The sequence below is a fragment of the Melanotaenia boesemani genome, chromosome 16, assembly GCF_017639745.1.
Source record: "Melanotaenia boesemani isolate fMelBoe1 chromosome 16, fMelBoe1.pri, whole genome shotgun sequence".
Lineage (NCBI taxonomy): Eukaryota > Metazoa > Chordata > Actinopteri > Atheriniformes > Melanotaeniidae > Melanotaenia > Melanotaenia boesemani.
The window spans coordinates 26,903,745-26,923,477 of NC_055697.1; the positions used below are offsets into that span (position 1 = coordinate 26,903,745).

General features: G+C 36.6%; 1 protein-coding gene across 2 annotated transcripts in view; it reads right to left on the reverse strand.

Annotated features, from left to right (window-relative positions):
- The window catches only part of cdh5 (cadherin 5), a 36,342-nt gene that overhangs the window by 13,747 nt on the left and 2,862 nt on the right, over nt 1-19,733 (reverse strand). For both annotated transcript variants that reach the window (XM_042010254.1, XM_042010253.1), the window contains exons 2-11: nt 11,951-12,190; nt 11,404-11,683; nt 8,660-8,791; nt 8,360-8,527; nt 8,076-8,257; nt 5,483-5,596; nt 5,118-5,260; nt 4,882-5,015; nt 3,546-3,655; nt 3,223-3,325 (exon numbers count right to left, since the gene is read on the reverse strand). In XM_042010254.1, coding sequence (XP_041866188.1) covers nt 3,223-3,325; nt 3,546-3,655; nt 4,882-5,015; nt 5,118-5,260; nt 5,483-5,596; nt 8,076-8,257; nt 8,360-8,527; nt 8,660-8,791; nt 11,404-11,683; nt 11,951-12,190 — 1,606 coding nt within the window. The remainder of the gene's footprint in view (nt 1-3,222; nt 3,326-3,545; nt 3,656-4,881; nt 5,016-5,117; nt 5,261-5,482; nt 5,597-8,075; nt 8,258-8,359; nt 8,528-8,659; nt 8,792-11,403; nt 11,684-11,950; nt 12,191-19,733) is intronic.

Here is a 19,733-nt window from a genome sequence, read left to right on the forward strand (position 1 = left end):
CACAAAGAATCAGCAGCTCTGTTTTAAGGGCAAGTTTGAATAAAAACACACTGAACTTCACTGATATTCAGAATTAAGACTGAAATTTAAGGACAAATGATGTTTGTGAAAGGAGAGTGGATCAATCTGAGACATTTGGCTCATCTATTTTGTTCCATTTGAGATTCAGGGCTCTACTATTCAGAGATCTTTAAAAATCAGAATGATTGTAAGCAATTTGTAAAATATTTCCAAAGTCTTCATGTAAATAAAAGACAATATATCAAATGCAAAGTGATTTGGAGATGCATAAATAAGCAGATGTTTGTTTTATTTTGTTTTTTTTATCGATGTGAGTTTCACTTAGCAGGACAAGCCCTGTGTGAAGGTTTGAGCTCACAAACTGATTTTGTGCCAGCGGACAATTATCATCAAAGAGTCGTGAAAACTGTTTGGACACTAAAAAGGGAACTCTGTGCCCAAAGCAGTCGCCTTCTGCAGAGCCGCAGATAGAAAACAGGTTTAAGGGACTTCTGATATGTCTTCGCTTGTCAGCCTCTGAGACTGTGTCCATCTTTCACACAGCCTTCTGATGGGGGGGACATGAGTACAGATGAAGCCTTAACTAACTGAATAAAAGATGAAAACAGCATCTGTCTGCCCTTCATCTCATCCCTCTTCTCCATCTCATCTTTCGCTCTTTCTTTGTTTGATTTCCTCTCTTTCCGGTCTCTCTGGATTTCTGGATATTTCTCACTGTCCTCTCTAGATTTCATTTGCTCTCTCCATCTCATTACTCTTTTTCGTCACATTTTTCCCTTTTTTTTTTTTTTTTCTTCTTCCGTCTGTCTGATGTGAACGTAGTGAGTTTCCTGCTCCGAACACTGAGTCCTTTCTGCTGTTACACTGACTCTGAGTCTGGGTGGTTGCTGTGATGAAGGTTGTTTTAAAAATTTTAGGAGCAAAAATGATAAATAAATAAATAAATGAATGAATGAATGAATGAATGGATGAATGAATGAATGTTTTTAGGTCTTGTGTGTGTGTGTGTGTGTGTTTCTGTATTAGGGAGTTGATAACCAGCAGTTATCTAAAACTTGTCCATTTCTCGTTTTCCTGTCTCTTTGTCCCTTCTTTTATTCTCCTGAACCTTTTTTTTTAACCTTTTAGACATTTGATGTTTCTGATGCCATCCTTTCTTCACACCATCATTTCCTCTCTCGTCTTTGCTGTTCAGTTTCTTCTTCTTTCTTTTCTTCTCTCCTTTTTCCCTTCCCTCATTGGCTTTTCTCTCCCTCTTTAAAATTTTCTCTCATTCTCATTTACACCGTTTTCTGTCTTGGTTTAGACTTCCTATTTTTAAACCTTCTTTCTGTCATCCTCATCTGTTACCTTTCCTACCTCTTTGTACTTGTGCTCCACATTTAACAGTATAACAGTATTATTACACTTATTCCTAGCTCCTGATCTCTCCCTTTTGCCTCCTTTCATCTTTTCTCCCACCTTTGCCTCATCTTCCTTTTCTTTTGCTTCCCTCTGTAGTCTTCTTGCTTTCCTCCATCAGTTCTACATGTCAAATCCTCCAGGCATAAGCGCAGTGGAAATGGATGAAGGAAGTTCAGCCCTTTTTTTTTCTGTTTATCTTCCTTTCAGCATGGTTCAAGTTTCACTAAAATGAAATATTAACCCTTCACCTAAATCTTTTATCTGACTACCTGAGGCTTTCATCCATTCAGACTTTGACTACAATAGTTGGTAAAATGCTTCTGCAAGCTTTCTGGATTTAAACAACATGTGATGATCATAAAAATTATGAGAACTGTTTTATGTGTTATGTTTTGCTCTGTGTTGAATAAACTAAATAAGCTTTGTTAATCTGACATAACTGAACACCAACCACTAAGCAAGTATCAGAATCTGGATCAAAGAAAATGTCTTTCAAGAGTTTTTCTTTACCATCATCTAGCTTTTTATTCAGCATTTACATACTTTTCATCCCAATGGCACCAGATCTCATTATTGTGGAGAGTTTCTTGTGATTAGAATAAACAAACAGCTTTATGTGAGCGATGATGGAGCTATAGCACCTGTCTGCTTGATTGCTGTATATTAAATATTTAGATTAAATTTGGCACCTATCGGGACCATTTTCCTTTCTTTTAAGATGCAATGAGACATTATGAAGTAAAACGTGTTTTATTTTAACTCAACAACCATACAGAGATATACTTTCCTTCAGTGCTTCATCAGAAGCCAAATGCCCCCAAATTTATGTTTTTATTTGTCAAAACAACAACACAAATCGACATACCATAACATAATAAATTAAGTTAATGGTATGGATGCAAAGAAACACTACTAAAAAACGGACACTTTGTCTTTTCTTTTCTTATGTTTTTTTCCAAAACAGCAACAGCAACAGAAACTGAGAAGATATCTGCAGATTCGTAGCCAAGCTCTTAAGAAAGGTACTAGCCATACCTTTTATCACTTCAAATAATCCCATTGTTATAGAAATCTTGGGTTTTTACATATTTGTAGCTATGGACAAATATAAATATATAAAGTAAATAGGGACATCTATGCATGTCAACATTCAGGAAACTATCCTAGGCACATAAATTGCGTCTGTGTACAGACTGTGTTCCAAAGATTCATGCAAACACATCTTTCTGTTAGAAGCAGACACAGTACAGTCTGTTTTTGCCATTTTTATCAGATAGGAATTGCTTGCCTAAGCAGCATGAATCAACAACATTTCCTAAGAATTGATCAACTAATAATACCAACATAAAACCTTGTTTTGTCATTGATTGATAAGATAATGTCATATTGACATACATTGCAAAACATATCATGTATAAACATTTAAAACAGTTTTAATTTTATGATCACTTTAAAGGAGTAGGGCATGTTGACACAACATGTTGCTTTAAAATCATCAGCTAAGACCCTAGCATCCCCATTCCTCTCACCCTCTTGCTTTCACTCATTTCTACATTTACTGTTTGGTATCCAAGACAGTGTTTATAGTCTCAGACAGGCTCCCTAAGTGGTTTGGAGGTCCTAATTATGCTTTAAAAGTTAAAATAATATCAAATTTTAGCATAAGAGCAATCTGTCTCAAATGGAGTCTCAGTTGTTGCATAGCAACAAGTGCAGAAGACAATGCAAGCCCATCTACTTGTTTAGAAAGCCAAGAAAATAAGTTTAAATATGTGCTCCGAGCAGAAAATGACTTACTGCCGTAGTCTCTAATGGAGAAGTTGGAGCTCGGACTGGCCAGTTTAAAAGTGAAGGTGGCTCGTTGGTCGTCTTTATCTGCAGCTTTCAAAATTCCTATTACCTGAAAAATGAGGATTAAGGTTAGAATTTAGAAATGTGGAGAAACAAAGCTAGATCTACCCTCCACATATTTAACTATAATGAACTATTATTGCATTTTTTTTTTTCATTTAATAAGTTAGTTGACTGAGATCGACTTGGTCTGGAAGTGCAATAAAAAATAAATAAAAAAAAAAAAAATAAAAAAAAATTTCCATAAAAAGTTTGATTCTTTTTCTTACTGTATTGGTGTTGTCCTTCTCACATACAAAGATGTCTCCCACATCCAGTTCAGGTGGGTGATCGTTGATGTCATCAACAATGATATTAACTTTTACTCTTGATGACAAACCTACAGAAGACAGACCAACAGCTCAAAGTTAAGTCTGTGTTGGTGGAGATGTGGTGAATGACTGCAGCAGAAGCTAATTTTGACATTTGCTCATGCAGCTGTGATGGGACTGAAAACTGAAAAAGTCCAACTACTTTAACAAGATCTATCAGCCTGTACAAAGTTCTTCAAAGAAAACATGCTAGAGGAGAAAACAAATTCTCACACTTTAATCTGTTGATGTAATCTCATTCAATATATGTGAAACTCAGTTCTGTGTGAAAATAAATAATCATGTTAAAACAGAGATTGTGGGACAAATGCATGCAAGTGCCCCTTTAAATCTTTTATTCATCATTATTTTTCAGATTATTATTTATTAAACCACAGTGAAATGGAATATTTAATTTTCACGGCTGAAAAATTTATTGTCATTTAAACAGCTTCTACATTTTTACCAAGTTTCCAAATATATTTGGAGAATTTTGCTCATCATTGCTCATACTTGATTTTTTTCTTGGATAGGTGAGCACACACAGCTTGTTTATTATTTACCTTAATGAGCATTATCAGCCACAATGAAAACCAGGTGTATGTAACTCTGTCATTAACAGATCTAAGGTCAACTGACTGGAAGGATTTAGATTTGAGATGTCTGCTTGGAAGTTATTTTTCTCTCATTAAAGCACCTTTTACATTCATTTTTCATCTCCAATGCTCCGTTCCAATATTCATCTTTTGATAAATATGAATGATTCTGCTGTCTCTTGTACTGAGATTTTGAAACTATCTTTAGTACAGTACAAATAGTGTATATTGAGGACCTTGTCAAGCTCAGGGGACCATTGTGTTCCTTAAACATTGTGACAAGCAACTAAAATAGATCTTTGAATTCCATTCATTGCTGATCTAAAAATATAGAGTTTGGCTTGGAAGCAGCAAGCGAACAAAGAAATGCACTAATGTGATTTTTCTGCTTACTCTCCCCTTCTCCATATGGGTCAACCAGGTGTTATAGCAGTGTGTTAAATCTATAAAAATCCTTGTTAATGTGCTACACTCCCATCCTTATAAACACATAAAAGAGTTGCACAGCAAACAAGAGAACACTGTGTCTCTTTTGGCCTCTCTTGTGTAACTCCCTCTGCACATTGCCATTGTTAGAGAAAACACATGGTTTTAATTTTTTATCTGAGGATCTATTGTTTAAAAGAAATGGGATTAATAAAGCCGTGCAAGTCTCATACCACTTGGCTCCTCCTGTGCTTCAACTTCAAATGTGTGTTTTGCCTTCTGCTCTCTGTCCAGCTTCCTCAGGGCGGACAGCTGACCTGTTGATGGGTTGATACTGATAGGACAATCCTCGTCTATGATGGAGTACCTAAAGAGCAAGAGCAAAAATTCAGCCAAACAACTCCTCCACACTGCAGCATTACAGCAAAAACATTCTTGGTTATTGCGGAGGCTGAGTGCACAATCGTACCGTATGGATTTCTTGATTTTGTCAGGATCTGTTGCTGTAACGATTCCTATTTTGTTCACCACCTGTTCTTCTACCACAGTAAAGTTGTAGATGGGCAGGGTGAAAACCGGGGGTTCGTCTACATCCAATACTCTGATGGTTACCTATAAGTTTTAAATATTTGTAACAGATAAACAAAAGGTTTGACTCAGGAAGTCAGGGAGGACCACCAAAACAGTTAGGTCATTTTGTTGGATAGTCCTTTTGCTGCAGGACTTTGCAACCTTTTTAGTTTGCTTGTGATAAAATAAAATAAAATAAAAAGAAAGATATTAACACCTTTTAAGGAGGGCTTAAAGACTCTAGCCACTATGTGTGGTACTTACCTGTGCAGTGGTGCTTGCACTGTTCAAGTTGTCTGCAGGAAAACTCAGCTTCATAAAGTTTTCCCGGACATAGACATCAAAAGTGTAGGTGTTCCTGGTCTCATAGTCCAAAGGCTAAAGACAGAGTTGAAGGAAATTAGTTAACAAAAAGGTTAAAAATGTGTGCTGTTTGGAGTGCAGCATGCTTATTCAACACCTCGTTATTGCAAGCAAAAATTTTAGATATATAAACATGATTTCTAACTACTAAAAGTGCCTTGACTTTATTTCGCTTGAACATTTGAAGATGAGGTGTTCCATGTTGGGATGCATTCTCAAGAGTGTACATACAACCATGTCCTGTGCTTTTTAGTTTCAAGACACATTGCATTTGCACCTTTTTTTTTTTTTTGGTGTACAAATGCATCACTTATGGTTGTCCTCAGAGAAATTGCACCTCTATGTGCTCACCAAGGATTATTAATGATTTCAGGTGTTAAAAGGTGGTCAGTTTGGCTGCAGCAACCTGACTGAGCTCATCCCAAGGATTTACACAGACTCTAAGTAGTGTGTGAAAGTGTGAGAAAGTTTAGCTACTGGTTTTCTCTCTTTTTTTGTTTATTTTTTTTTTTAAGGGTACATCCGGTTTCGTGGCTGATGCCTCTAATACTGAAACCTGAAAACCTGAAAGTGACCACCATGATTTCTGCAAAATAATGTATTTAACTGTATATGAATTACATTAGCCTGATGTTTTCATAAATGTAATCAAGCACTGTTACCTGTTTTTAACCAAGTGCTTTAATGTGTAACATAGTAGAACAATAATAGAGGGAATTAAGTAAAAATTCAGTTAAAATAGGAAATGACAAATAGAAAGGTTAGACTCAAACACAAATCTCATAGTTGGGAGCTGTGTGTCTATCATTTCTCCCCTATCCTCTGCTATAACCTCCTTACTCAGATTTTCTTTCTTCATAAGTCAGAACTATAAAATGACATTTTCCAGATGTTTTACTTTTGGCTCTGCTTGTACATAACTTATTGCTATAGAGGGATAAAGAGTATGCATCAGTTCGCTGTGATTTGGAATGTGATGTAACGGGAGTACCCTGTACTTCAAAAACAGATGTGAAATGACCAAAAGGTGTATGTGACAAGTTGGGAATAATAATGTGCCGATATATTAGTCTTGTCTCTCAGAAATAGATGATAACATCAAAAAGCATATCGGGGCTAATGTGGGGTCAGTGTCTTGCCCAAGAACACTTTAATATGTAGATACTGTGGATCAAACTCAAATGGAAACCACTCTACTAGCAGTAAAAAGGGAATACAGTAAGTCCTATCCCATCAACATATACAAAATATGGTTCAGGCATTGAAAAAAATCCAATATACAATATTTTTGCATTACATAACATCAAAGAAATGATCATTTTAAAAAAGAAATATGATTGCTCCTGAACATTTTCAATGACTCTACTAACTGACACAATATGTGCTTCAACTTTCTGTTGCCAACCACATGACAGCGAACACCGTGTCCCAAATTCCTACCAGAACTATCATTTCTTTCCAGTGTACCAAAAAACTGTTGTTTGTGTTTCATCTGTGAATGGGACACCACAGGTAGACAGGAATATTCTGTTAAATGGATTATCCATGGCAACAAGGACAATCAGTTGCAGGGTATCAAAGGCGTTTGTAAACAGCTTAAGAATAATACCTTAACCACACTGTGGCCGATAACCGGCTTATTTTGTACATGTAAACACAGCTGGTGAGAAAGATGAGAAGGGCTGCAGCTGAGGGGCGAGCTGAGCAGGGAGAAGATTGTGGTGCGATTCAGTTCCATGCCAACATGAGCCCAAGTTATTACTGAGCTCATTTCATTAGAATACACTTTCAGCTCTCTGATGTCCTAAACACTTTATCTGGAGAGTACAATCCAGTGAAGTAAACCAACTAAAATTCCCACAAGCATAAATATCTTTCCCAACCTAAACGAGGTGGTTTCAACTGTCATCCTGCAAAAACATATCACATTTGTTGCTGCAGGCTTAAATGTTATAGTGTAATTACTGGCCAAGTGGTGGCACAATGTACAAGGAGGTGTAAAAAAAAAACATAAAAATCTCAATATATTAGTGTACTAAAATTTATGGAAATCCTGTCACAAGTCTGTGAGTATCCTCCAAATGCTCAACTCCTGGATGTTAGTGGTGCCAGAATGTGCTTCTGTGTTCATCTTAGGCTGTTTGGGCAATAGTTTGAGCTTCCCATCAGTTTTGAGGGTTTGAACATTTTAGTATGAGGATGTTAGTCATCATAAACTCTTATTTAGTTTTGGAGCAAGTATTAAACTTAGCTATTAATGTGATATTTTTCTTCCTTTCAGTTATTTCCATCCAGCAGTACACATGTAAGTGCCAGTGGTATTGTGTCACAACTGTTATCAGGAATAGAGAATCTTGCTACCTATTCACAAAAAACATATATGTTTATATATATATATATATATATATATATATATATATATACATATGTATCACATACATATGTATTTGAATATATTTGCACCATCTCCTGTGCTACCATACAGGCCTCCTACCTGTCTGAGTATGAGGTTGCCATCTTTGTTAGGGCTGAGTACAAAGTTGAATATTTTATTGTAGTCACTTTGAATGGTCAACAAGGGCTCTTTATTCTGAATCTCATCTCTGTCCTCCAACTTCAGAGTGCCAATCTTCTCATTCAGCTTGCGATTCTCTGGAACATGCAGTTCATACGTCCCTGTGGGCAGAAAACACATGTCAGGTGTGATGCCATGTAAGCTGACTTACATTTTCCCCTTATTTGTTAAATAAGAATACAATCTAATGCTTTGTCTCTTACTATCAGTAAAATAAGCTACATTGTCGTTGGTGTCAGTGATGGTGATGGTTACAGAGGTGGTTGCTGTGCTGCCAGATTTCATTCCTCTCATGTCCTGAGCTTGAACCACCACCACATACTGGCTCTTGGTTTCACGGTCCAGAGTGTTTATCTTGCAGCTGATCATCCCTGCAAAGGAACAGAGAGGGTGTCAGCTTTGAGCTCCTCTCTGACTCATGCACAAGTTAAATTAGTATGGACAGCTTCCCTAATCTACAGCTTCCCTAATTTATTTGATAGACATCACTGCTGGCAGCCTACCTGTGGAGTCAATTTCGAAGGCAGGAACGTTTTCATACAAGGTGTGTCCATCTATCAAAGTGTACTTCAGCTCTGCGTTAGCGGTGGTGGGGTCATCTGCATCAGTTGCAATCACCTCAACAACTTTAGTTCCTAGATGAAAGAGATTATCATACACTCAAATTAAAGATTTTATTCTTTTTTTTTTTTTTTTTTTTTTTGAGTGATGCTTGAAAACAAAAATACTGATTTTCTTTTGGAGACAAAAAGTCTTTGTTTTTAATCCTTAAAATATCAGAGACTCTTTGTCAAAGCATATACAGTCATGGACAAAATTGTTGGTACCCTTCGGTTAATGAAAGAAAATATCACAATGGTCACAGAAATAACTTGAATCTCACAAAAGTAATAATAAATAAAAATTCTATGAAATTTAACCAATGAAAGTCAGACATTGCTTTTCAACCATGTTTCAACAGAATTATTTTAAAAAATAAACTTATGAAACAGGCCTGGACAAAAATGATGGTACCCCTACAAAAGACTGAAAATAATGTGACCAAAGGGACGTGTTAATCCAAGGTGTGTCCACTAATTAGCATTACAGGTGTCTACGATCTTGTAACCAGTCAATGGGCCTATATATAAGCTACAGGTAGTCACTGTGCTGTTTGGTGACATGGTGTGTACCACACTCAATATGGACCAGAGGAAGCAAAGGAAAGAGTTGTCTCAGGAGATTAGAAAGAAAATTATAGATAAGCATGTTAAAGGTAAAGGCTATAAGTACATCTCCAAGCAGCTTGATGTTCCTGTGACTACAGTTGCACATATTATTCAGAAATTTAAGATCCATGGGACTGTAGCCAACCTCCCTGGATGTGGCCGCAGGAGGAAAACTGATGACAAATCAAACAGACGGATAATACGAACGGTAACAAAAGAGCCCAGAAAAACTTTTAAAGAGAATAAAGGTCAACTTCAAGCTCAAGGAACATCAGTGTCAGATCGCACCATCCGTCGTCGTTTGAGCCAAAGTGGACTTAATGGGAGACGACCAAGGAGGACACCATTGTTGAAAACAAATCATAAAAAAGCCAAACTACATGTTGACAAGCCACAAAGCTTCTGGGAGAATGTCCTATGGACAGATGAGACAAAAATGGAACTTTTTGCCAAGGCTCATCAGCTCTATGTTTACAGATGGAAAAATGAAGCATATGAAGAAAAGAACACCGTCCCTACTTTGAAACATGGAGGAGGCTCTGTTATGTTCTGGGGCTGCTTTGCTGCATCTGGCACAGGGTGTCTTGAATCTGTGCCGGTACAATGAAATCTCAAGACTATCAAGAGATTCTAGAGAGAAATGTGCTGGCCAGTGTCAGAAAGCTTGGTCTCAGTCGCAGGTTATGGGTCTTGCAACAGGACAATGACCCAAAACACAGCTAAAAACACCCAAGAATGGCTAAGAATGAAACATTGGACTATTCTAAAGTGGCCTCTATGAGCCCTGACCTAAATCGTATTGAGCATCTTTGGGAGGAGCTGAAACATGCCGTCTGGAAAAGGCTTCCTTCAAACCTGAGACAACTGGAGCAGTTTGCTTATGAGGAGTGGACCAAAATACCTGCTGAGAGGTGCAGAAGTCTCACTGACAGTTACAGGAATTGTTTGATTGCAGTGATTGCCTCAAAAGGTTGTGCAACAAAATATTAAGTTAAGGGTACCATCATTTTTGTCCAGGCCTGTTTCATGAGTTTATTTTTTTAAATAATTCTGTTGAAACATGGTTGAAAAGCAGTGCCTGATTTTCATTGGTTAAATTTCATAGAATTTTTATTTATTATTACTTTTGTCAGATTCAAGTTATTTCTGTGACCATTGTGATATTTTCTTTCATTAACCGAAGGGTACCAACAATTTTGTCCATGACTGTATACTTTATTTGGACTTAATCACATTAGCTACTAGTATACAGTGAGAAACCTTAAGCTCATCTCTGGCCAGGACATATATGTTCCACATATAAGGCATGTGTAGAACAGCTTTCTTTCATTTAAATAAAGTATATATAAAAAAAAACAACTCCAGTCCATGTATTTATCTCACCTACGTTTGATTACAGTCATGCCATTTTTGCTGGTTGTACACATATTTCCCTTCAAAATATTTCCAGAACTCTGTTACTAGTGTTTTTACTGGTGCTGCCAAGATCTACAGTATTTCTCCAGTTTTATTTCTTCAGCCCTTCCAGTTCTATTTGTGTGTTTAATAAAGTGTTATATATAGATAAAGCTTTTCTAAACTTACTTGAGAGATTTACACTATCAATAGACATCTCATTATACTTTTATAGAATTTTCCAGAAATGTAATCAAATCAAGTTTAATATGTTTTGCATCATAGCTGTTTGACTGATTATTGAAATATGATTATGTGCTAAAATTTAGTTACTTGAGTCACTAATGTGTTTTATTTCACACATGAATGCACCAATGATTGTGACAGGATTAATATAAAATTTGGTGTTCCATACTTTCTCACAGTTGAGTCTATTTTTAATCTAAAGTAGGGTAGTTTAAGTGAAATGCATGTTTTCAATATCTTTTTTTTCCATTCCCTGTCTGATTTTGAATTATGGAGCACATTAAATATTGTTTAAGAGACTGTATCTACAAATAAACCTAAATTTGAGTCCAAGGTGTGTTGGAAAGAAATCAGCTCGTGATTTTAGTCAAATAACTCTATTGAAAGTGACTACATACCTATTTCAGACCTTTCCACAATGGATCCATTGTACTGTTTGGGGAAAACAGGGCTGTGGTCATTGATATCAGTCACATGGACGGCAAAGTCTCCAGAATTCTCAATCAGCTTGCCGTTCCCATCATACATCTTGGCAGTCAAATTATAACGGGCCTGCTTCTCCCTATCCAAAGATCTGGTCACAAACAGGTCCCCTTTTTGATCCACAGTGAAGATGGTGTTTGCTCCGTCACCATCTATTTCAAACTTCTTTACCCCCGCAGTCAAGGTTGATTCAAGCTAACAAAGACAAAGAAAAGGAAATTAATATTGCTTGTTTTATAGTCAGAAGTAAGGAGTCAAATCAACAACTCTTTACAAAATGTCTCCAAATAAAACACTGCTTACGGACGACAACAAGTTAATGCCCCAGAATTTTTAAACCCTACCGCATCAAACTGAATAGTTTAAACTAAAATATAATTTAGTCTTTTTTTCAGACAGAAGACTCAAGAAGCAAAAAACCTAAAACTGGACTGTGAGATCAAAATACTGATGTTAACCTACTTGTCCTATCTTGTAGGGGATAGGTGCAGGTTTCTCTTCTTCCACATAAAGATTGTTCCAGACCCATGCTCTCTTCTGTCTGTGCAGTACCGGATGGGACTCTTTCTTCACGATGTCACCTGAGTGTTGTCTTTCTGCTGTCACACCTTGAAGCTGATTGTCTTGAGCAATGACAGCAAAGTAGGACAATGCCAAAGATGCCATAAGACCCTTCATCCACACTTGGAGCCACGCCATCATCTAAGACAGTTTGGGATAAAAAAAAAAAGGTGAGAGAGTGAGAGTAATGAGAGGAAGAGGTGAGCAAAACGACAAGAGAAGGAATGAGGAATGGAGAGAGAAAAACTGAGGAAGAGGAAAAGAGCAAGGGAGCAGAAAAGAAGAGTGGAGATCACATTAAAACCACTTATCAGCTGTGGACAGACCCTTCACTGGGCCTGGGTGAGAATTAGAGTGAAGGCCAAGGACTCAGTGTCCCCTTACAGTTCTCTGCTGAGCTCGAGGTCTAGCTATCATTTAGGACCAGGGCTCTTAAACCTTGGCAGCCTGGGACCCGAGTGAAACATTTAGCCTCTCATCATGGGACCTACACTGAAAGCATATCACCACTGTGGTCATGTGGGGATCCATTAAACATAGGCCTGTGACCCATTTTAGGTCTTGACCCATTGGAGTGGTGAGAGAGAGCGGAAGACTGATGCAGACGGAGAGAGATGGCATTAAAACCATTTCAGATGTCTGTCTTTATCAGTCATTAGAAAGGCCATTTTCCAAAAAAGGGACTTTTTGACATTTTGAATTTGGGATTTCTATTTCATTTTTCTCTTTTAATGCGGCAAAGGAGGACAAGGAATAAGACACTGAGGGCTTTGTGGCTGATGGCAGTTCTTGATTCCAAGAATGAATCATGTTTTTATATTAATTAATGCACACTGACATACGTTAGCATCACATAAAAAGATATTGCTTTTTAAAGGTTGTGACACAGCATAGCGTCATCTGAAAAACTGCACCACACTGGCCTAAACAAACAGGCAAAACATCTTCTATGAATGGATGTGGGAATCCAGAAGAATAAATAAATGCCTTTGGGTAAAAAATCAGCACAGTCAGCAGATAATCAGGTAACAGAAATTCAAGTCAAGACCTCTTGTTGTGTACATCAGAACTAGAGGCTTGACTTTTTTTTACAGCCTAACATGACATTATCAAAATCCAGGCCATTCTTCCCATCATCTTTTGTTAAACTTTATTCCTTAATTTTGTTTAAAAATGTCACGAGGTTAAGGGAAAGGGGTGCAAAAAAATTAGACTCAAGAAATGATGACGACACTGCAATGACAATCATTAATAATAAGCACTAAAACTACAAACATTCTGGGAATATTTAACAAAAAGGGCTTTAGGTACTTTTTATAATGCTGTTTTTTTAGACTGCAGTCACACAGAGACTCTATCATATAAATATGTTAGTAAAATATTAAGGTTCCTTATTAAGGTTGATAATTAAAAAAGGTGCTAAAGTATAAATGTTGTCTCAGCTGCTCACTCATTTTATTTCATATTATTACACAAAAATCACAGTTAGAATGACTGAACGAATATAATCGAGCATCGTTTATTTATTTTATGGGGCAGAATTTTCCTTTCTTCATCAAGAATGGTCCAATGTTCTGTATGCTAAAGTGGATAATAGAGGAAGCATTGAAGCTGCTTTTCTTAAAGTTAAGAATATTCAAACAGCTATTATCATGATTGCCACTCATTTCACTCAGTTAGGAACTTCCACAGAAAAATAAAGACTATACAATAACAACCTTTGTGTTGTTCTTTGCTAAGCGATGAAAGACTAGCAAGCAATATCCTGACCATAATTTGGACTGAAACTGACTTTTAATAGCAGCAGAAGTTCCAGAATTAAAAATATGCTTTTCTGCCTTTAGATGCTGCATTCATATGGTAATATTTATTTGTTTGTCTATTTCAAGAAAGATTTGCTGTTTATCTGCCGTGTCACTTTTTTGTTGATGCTGTTTTACCCATGTTTGTTTAGGGTCCAGTGTGTAGGACCTGGTGGCATCTAAAGGCTAAAATATGGTAACACAGTACAGCCAGTGTTTTGTTTGTTCGGCTAAACACAGTGATGGAACCAGTGCTTTAAAAGTGGATTTAAAATGTTAAACAAAAATAAAGTAAAATTATGATATTTTACTGGATTATAATGCTATTAACATTAGTACACACAATAAAATCATTAAATATTTGTAGCTTCATAATTACTTAAAATCTTCATGATGAAAAATATTGCATTATTTATTTAATATGGTCCGTATTCAATACCTCAATATGACTAATCACCTTGTCTAAGGCAGGGGTTCTTAACCCCTCCCCCAACTTCTGTTCTCAGAGAAAACAGAAAATGACGAGGACCTTTAGTTTTTGGACATAATGGCTTATTCTTAGCTGAACAAACAGAGGGCAGATACTTGAGCTTTGCTCCTACACAGGCTGGTGATAGTGGTAGATTTCCTCATTTAGGCAATTCTTCTTCTTCTTTTTTTTTTTTTTAGAAATTATGAACATAAATATATAATGCATGTGTGTTGTTGAGAAGTCTTGGGATGATTAAGTCATGAATTGGAGCTATACAAATAAAGCTGGAGTGAATTTAAGGTAATAGATAAAATAAAATGGTGACAACTTTTAGGGTCATTACAAGTTCATGACATTTTGTACCTAATTTAACAACAATCCATGTAATAGATACAAACTGTTGCTATTAACTCGTAACTCATAACTTTTTTAATGGTTCAGTCTGAATCATAGCGGCTAAATTCACAGCAATGTTACAAGAGACTTTCTCAGCTATGTTGACATCAATATTGTACAATGTTGGATGACTCACATGTCTACCTGACTCCACCCTTAAGAGCTCTGAGAGTCAAAATATTTAAAACTTTAATGTTTCTCACCACCTCAGAGCTGTATTACATCATAAACTAGTGATATGATTCTCAATATAACACACATATTCAGGGGATTCGCTGCCCTGGCTCAAGCAGTCTCTTTTAAACTGTCAGAGGCCATAAGAATAATTCATATTCAATTTGAGATTTAAAAGAATTACATAAATAAAAAGCAAACTGGCATCTCATTTGATATATGGTGTTTGACTGGTTACAAGTTGGAAGACATTTCAATGTCTTGCATCACTTTTTCTGCCTACAAGCCATTTAGTGTCATTTAACCAAAATAAAAATGTACAAACACCAACAGTCAGTGAAGTGTTGTTGTTTTTTCTCTTTTTTTTCCACCCCTTTATTTCCCTCCCAATCTCTCTTACTGTCTTACCCTCTCTGTCTGTCTCTGTCTCCCCCCAATCGTTCATGTCTCCCCCCTCTGGGCTCTATCTAATAAAGCAGAAATGCCAGGGAAATAATCTTCAAAACACTTTAGCCTATGTGCTCTGCACTCCAGTAGATATCTCAACGCAGTCTGTGCCATCCCAGTAGACAGATTAGTCCATCTTATTGTCTTCCAGCCATTAGCAGCAGGAAGGGAGAAAGAGAGATTATGATGAGGGGATTATACTGGCACAGTTCTTCTCTCTTTAATGGCCTAATCTCATATTCTGCTGACCTCCCCTCACCTCTTCACACAGCTCCCCAGAAATCAGCATGCACAAAGACTCACCAGTGATTTCTGGCCTTTACTTGGCATCCTTTTGTTTAGGTTTTGTTTGTCACTTTGTGTTCTCTTGTTTAGTTTCCTTTCAGAACTCAATTAATTGAATTGAAGTGCATCTTCTTTTATTGCAATCAATATGAATTAATGTGTGATCAGTTTCTAATATAAAGGCAAATAGAATCAAATTACAACTTAATCAAATGTTATGTCCATGAGGCATTATTTCACCACCTTATGCAATAATCTCACTTGCTGTAGACTAACTTATGCTTCATGACATTGTTCTGGACTCATTCCATTGTGCTGAATAAATATTTGTAAGATCCAAATGTAATTACCTTTTTGTTCTGATCTCCTAAAGTCAGACATACACTGTGCCATTTTTCACTATTATAAACAAAAGTACCAATAATCCAAAATGTTACGCCCACATTACACTATGAGATGGGTTCTAGGATGAGATGGTGCCATAGGACTGAATTCTGATGCTATCAGAAAAAAGATGAATATCCAGCACTGTTACTGTTGCTACAACTTTCATCTATTATTTATCCAATAGAAGTATAGCAATAAATGACTTGATGATCAGTGCAATACTGGCAACCTCTGTAAAAACAGCAAATCAGTGAGGACATAATGACAAAGAAATGTGCAAAACAACATGTTTAGGATTTAAGCAAAGAAGAGAAACTAGCTCCACTGTATCAGCAGAAGTCTTGGTTTGATGTCTTCCAGCTGTTATCATTGCCACTCTCAGGAGAGTGTTACAGCACAAACATACTTGAGGAATTTCAGCTGTGCGCGGTCGACTGAGTGGAATTTTTCTTGCATATAGTCTGCATGTATCATACATGATGTTGAGCCTCAACTTGTTACTTTGATGGTGCAAAATGTGGCAAGCAATAAATTTGTAAGATTGCTGAAATGTTAAACTCTGTGTGTGTTTTAATGTGCATGGTGTGAGTTTTGTTGTCACACGAATCCTTACGAAACCACAAGTTTGAAACAAACACAATGGTGCTTCTGATAATTCGTCAAACACAAACATGAATGATTAAAGAATTATGTTGGCGGGATATTGGTGATTTGGGATTTCTAATGTTTTTTTTTGTTTTTTTATTTTTTTAAAGCCACGGAGTGTTGAATTGCATGAGGCTTTTTGTTCATATGCAGCGCCACATGTCATGATACTACAGAAGTTGACCGTTTTTGGCTTCTTCACCCCTGTTCACCTCACATTAAGACATAGCTGCTGTTTAAGCAGAGGTGTTTCCTGTGATGGTCCTTTTTAACTGTGCGTATCCTTCCTTCCAACAAGTTCTGAACAAACAAAGCAATCACACCTTGTTCTGCACTACTGTGTTCTCACAGAGAACTTAAATTACTTTCAAGAAGACAAAAAAAATCAAATGAGCTACATTTTTTGCTTTGAGTTAGTATCCTGTTAGCTTTAAATATATTGAACTTATTTAAATCTTCCACCAAATAAGAAAAGTTCTCTCTAACACAATATTTGGATAATTCCCCAAAATCTTAACTTATGTGAAGATATTCATCAGACAAGGTAAACTGAGTCTGATAATGTGATTCATTTTCTAAGAGGCTCTCCAGAGTGTGACTCATTCAGTGTAATTTGAAGGGAGTAATTGTGGGCATATCACATTAACTAATCTTCATTTCCCCCCCCTTGCTATAGCTAGAAATAAGTGTTTAGGACATTCATTGAAATGACTGTCTTAACATTTCATGAACAGTTGATCATGTCATTGTGGAATTAATTTAGCATTTTCACTAGTTTTCTGTCTGTGGTTGAACATCTTCTCTTTGGTTGGTCATATATGTGTAATAACAATTTCAGATTGAATTTATGACAGATTCATTTTAGAGGAGTTAAACTAAATTTAAGATACTGATTGTATTCCTCTTAGACAAACTGGACTTTTCCAGGATTTTTCCTCATCATTAGATTCAACATTACACATGTATTTAGAATTTCCAATGACGAAGTTCTGCACAGGCAGTCATTTCTGGGACGATGGAGACATTTTCCCTACAAGGGCATTTTTCAGAGAGCATTTCCTCCTTGAGGAGCCAGTGTCCACTCCTCCGCTTATCAGCACCAGGGAGTGTAAACACAATACCTTCGGGGAAACGCCAACGGGTCCGGTAATTTACGGTCATTAGCTAGTTGAAACACCCTTCCTGGTATTCACTCCAGCTGCTGACTGCATGTCTCCCCCAGTTTATGTCTTTCAGTGTTCAACGCTGCTTCAGCTTACGTCATATTTCATTTTTATTTTTTTATATATTTTTTTTTTTGGGGGGGTTCTTACAGTTTCTTTCTGCCTGTTGATCACTCACATTTTCTTCATTATCTTTCTAATGTGTTTTGACTAACTTGATCTTTTTTCCCTTTTTAATTTTTCCACATCTGGCTTGTTGAAACTCTCTAGGTGAAAGCTGAATCAACAATTTCTTACAAAATGTTTCTGTCTCATGTCAGTCATTCCTTCTTGTTCCTTTTCTCACCTCTTCATCATCACCTCTCATCTTTAACACCTCGTCATACTCTCCACCTCACCTTTCAAGCAGATTCTGCTTCAAATCTTTACAGTTTCATTAAAAATGGAAATGCAGGCTGATGCATTTAAATTCAAAGAATCATCCTCAGTTTGCTCTTGACAGTCTTATATAATAATTGCTGTAAGTGTCAGACACAGATTTCACTAGAAGATTATTCAAAGTTATTTACAGCTTCTATCAAAGGCGTGTTTTAGAGGTATGCAGAATAAATAACATCCAGGAATATCTGTAATTGCATCTGTACATTGTCCGCAGGCAAGAGAGCGCGTGTAACTGTGACGGATGTGCAAAAACAGACAGACGCAGAGATACAGTTGTCATTCTCCAGGATGTTTTGTGACTGACAAACAGGTCTGACCTAGTTTGAGTCAACCAAGGGCTAAAGCACAGAAACGAACAAGACTTCATAATCCTGCAGGTCGCTGAAGGGCATCTGAAGTTAATGTTTAACTCTTTTTGTCATTTCTGTGCTTTAAAGATGGAAATGCAATTTGATTTTTTTCCTCCATGATGTAATCGGTGGAGGGACTAAATCTGTCTTTCTTTTAATCTGTCTGTCACTCATCACATCTTCACACCTTGTGATTGTTAGCCAAGGACTCTTTTTGTTTCTCTTGTTGACAAAAGAATTCACAGAGTATAATTTTTGCAGTATTTTCTGTCAGGCTAAAAATGTATTGTTTCAAGTAAAGTCATTGCTGTTTTTATTGCAAGTTTGATCAGATTAGGTAAAGAGAAATAAAGATTAAAGGCACAATAGAACAGTTCCAGATACTGAATGATGCATCTTTAAATGTTATAAGCTGACTCACAAAAAATCTTAATGCTTTACTCATTGTGAGAAGGATTAGCGGCTCTAAAGAACTTGTTCATGAGAGGGTGTTCATAAGACAAATATGTCTCATCCCAGCTAAAAAGCACAAAACTGAAATATGAAAACTGAGGGAGATTAGCAGCATAGTACATGCATCCATGAGCAAAATATCTTAAGGAAACTAGCCATACCGCCATCATATACAGTATTTGTGCAGATATTTATCATTCCCACATGATAATGATGAGCACGTTAAGGCTCCACACAACAAAAAAATCTGAATACCATCTGAATACCATGCACTTTCCTGCTTCCTTTTGCTTGAACTATGCCATTTTTGAAACATGATCTCTCCTTCAATTTTAACCAATAATTCAAACTTTTAATTTTAAGCAGAAAATATTTATGGAAAAAGTGTATTTGCACATAATGTAACCTACAGCATAATGAAAAAGGTGGCTGTCTGCTTTACATTAGCCTACAGGTTTTCACTTAAATTAGATTATTCTTGTGCTGTGAATGTTTGAAACTCAGCATATTTCAACACTTTCTTATGGACATACTGGCTCCTAGAATCCCTAAAAGGTCTTCACTTACTATATTTGTCTCTAACACTGTTTATCTTGCTTTATTTAGCTTTCCTGGTACTCAAATTAGGGGTTTATTAACCTCTGTATTCCTGTCCTGTAGTGTCCATCT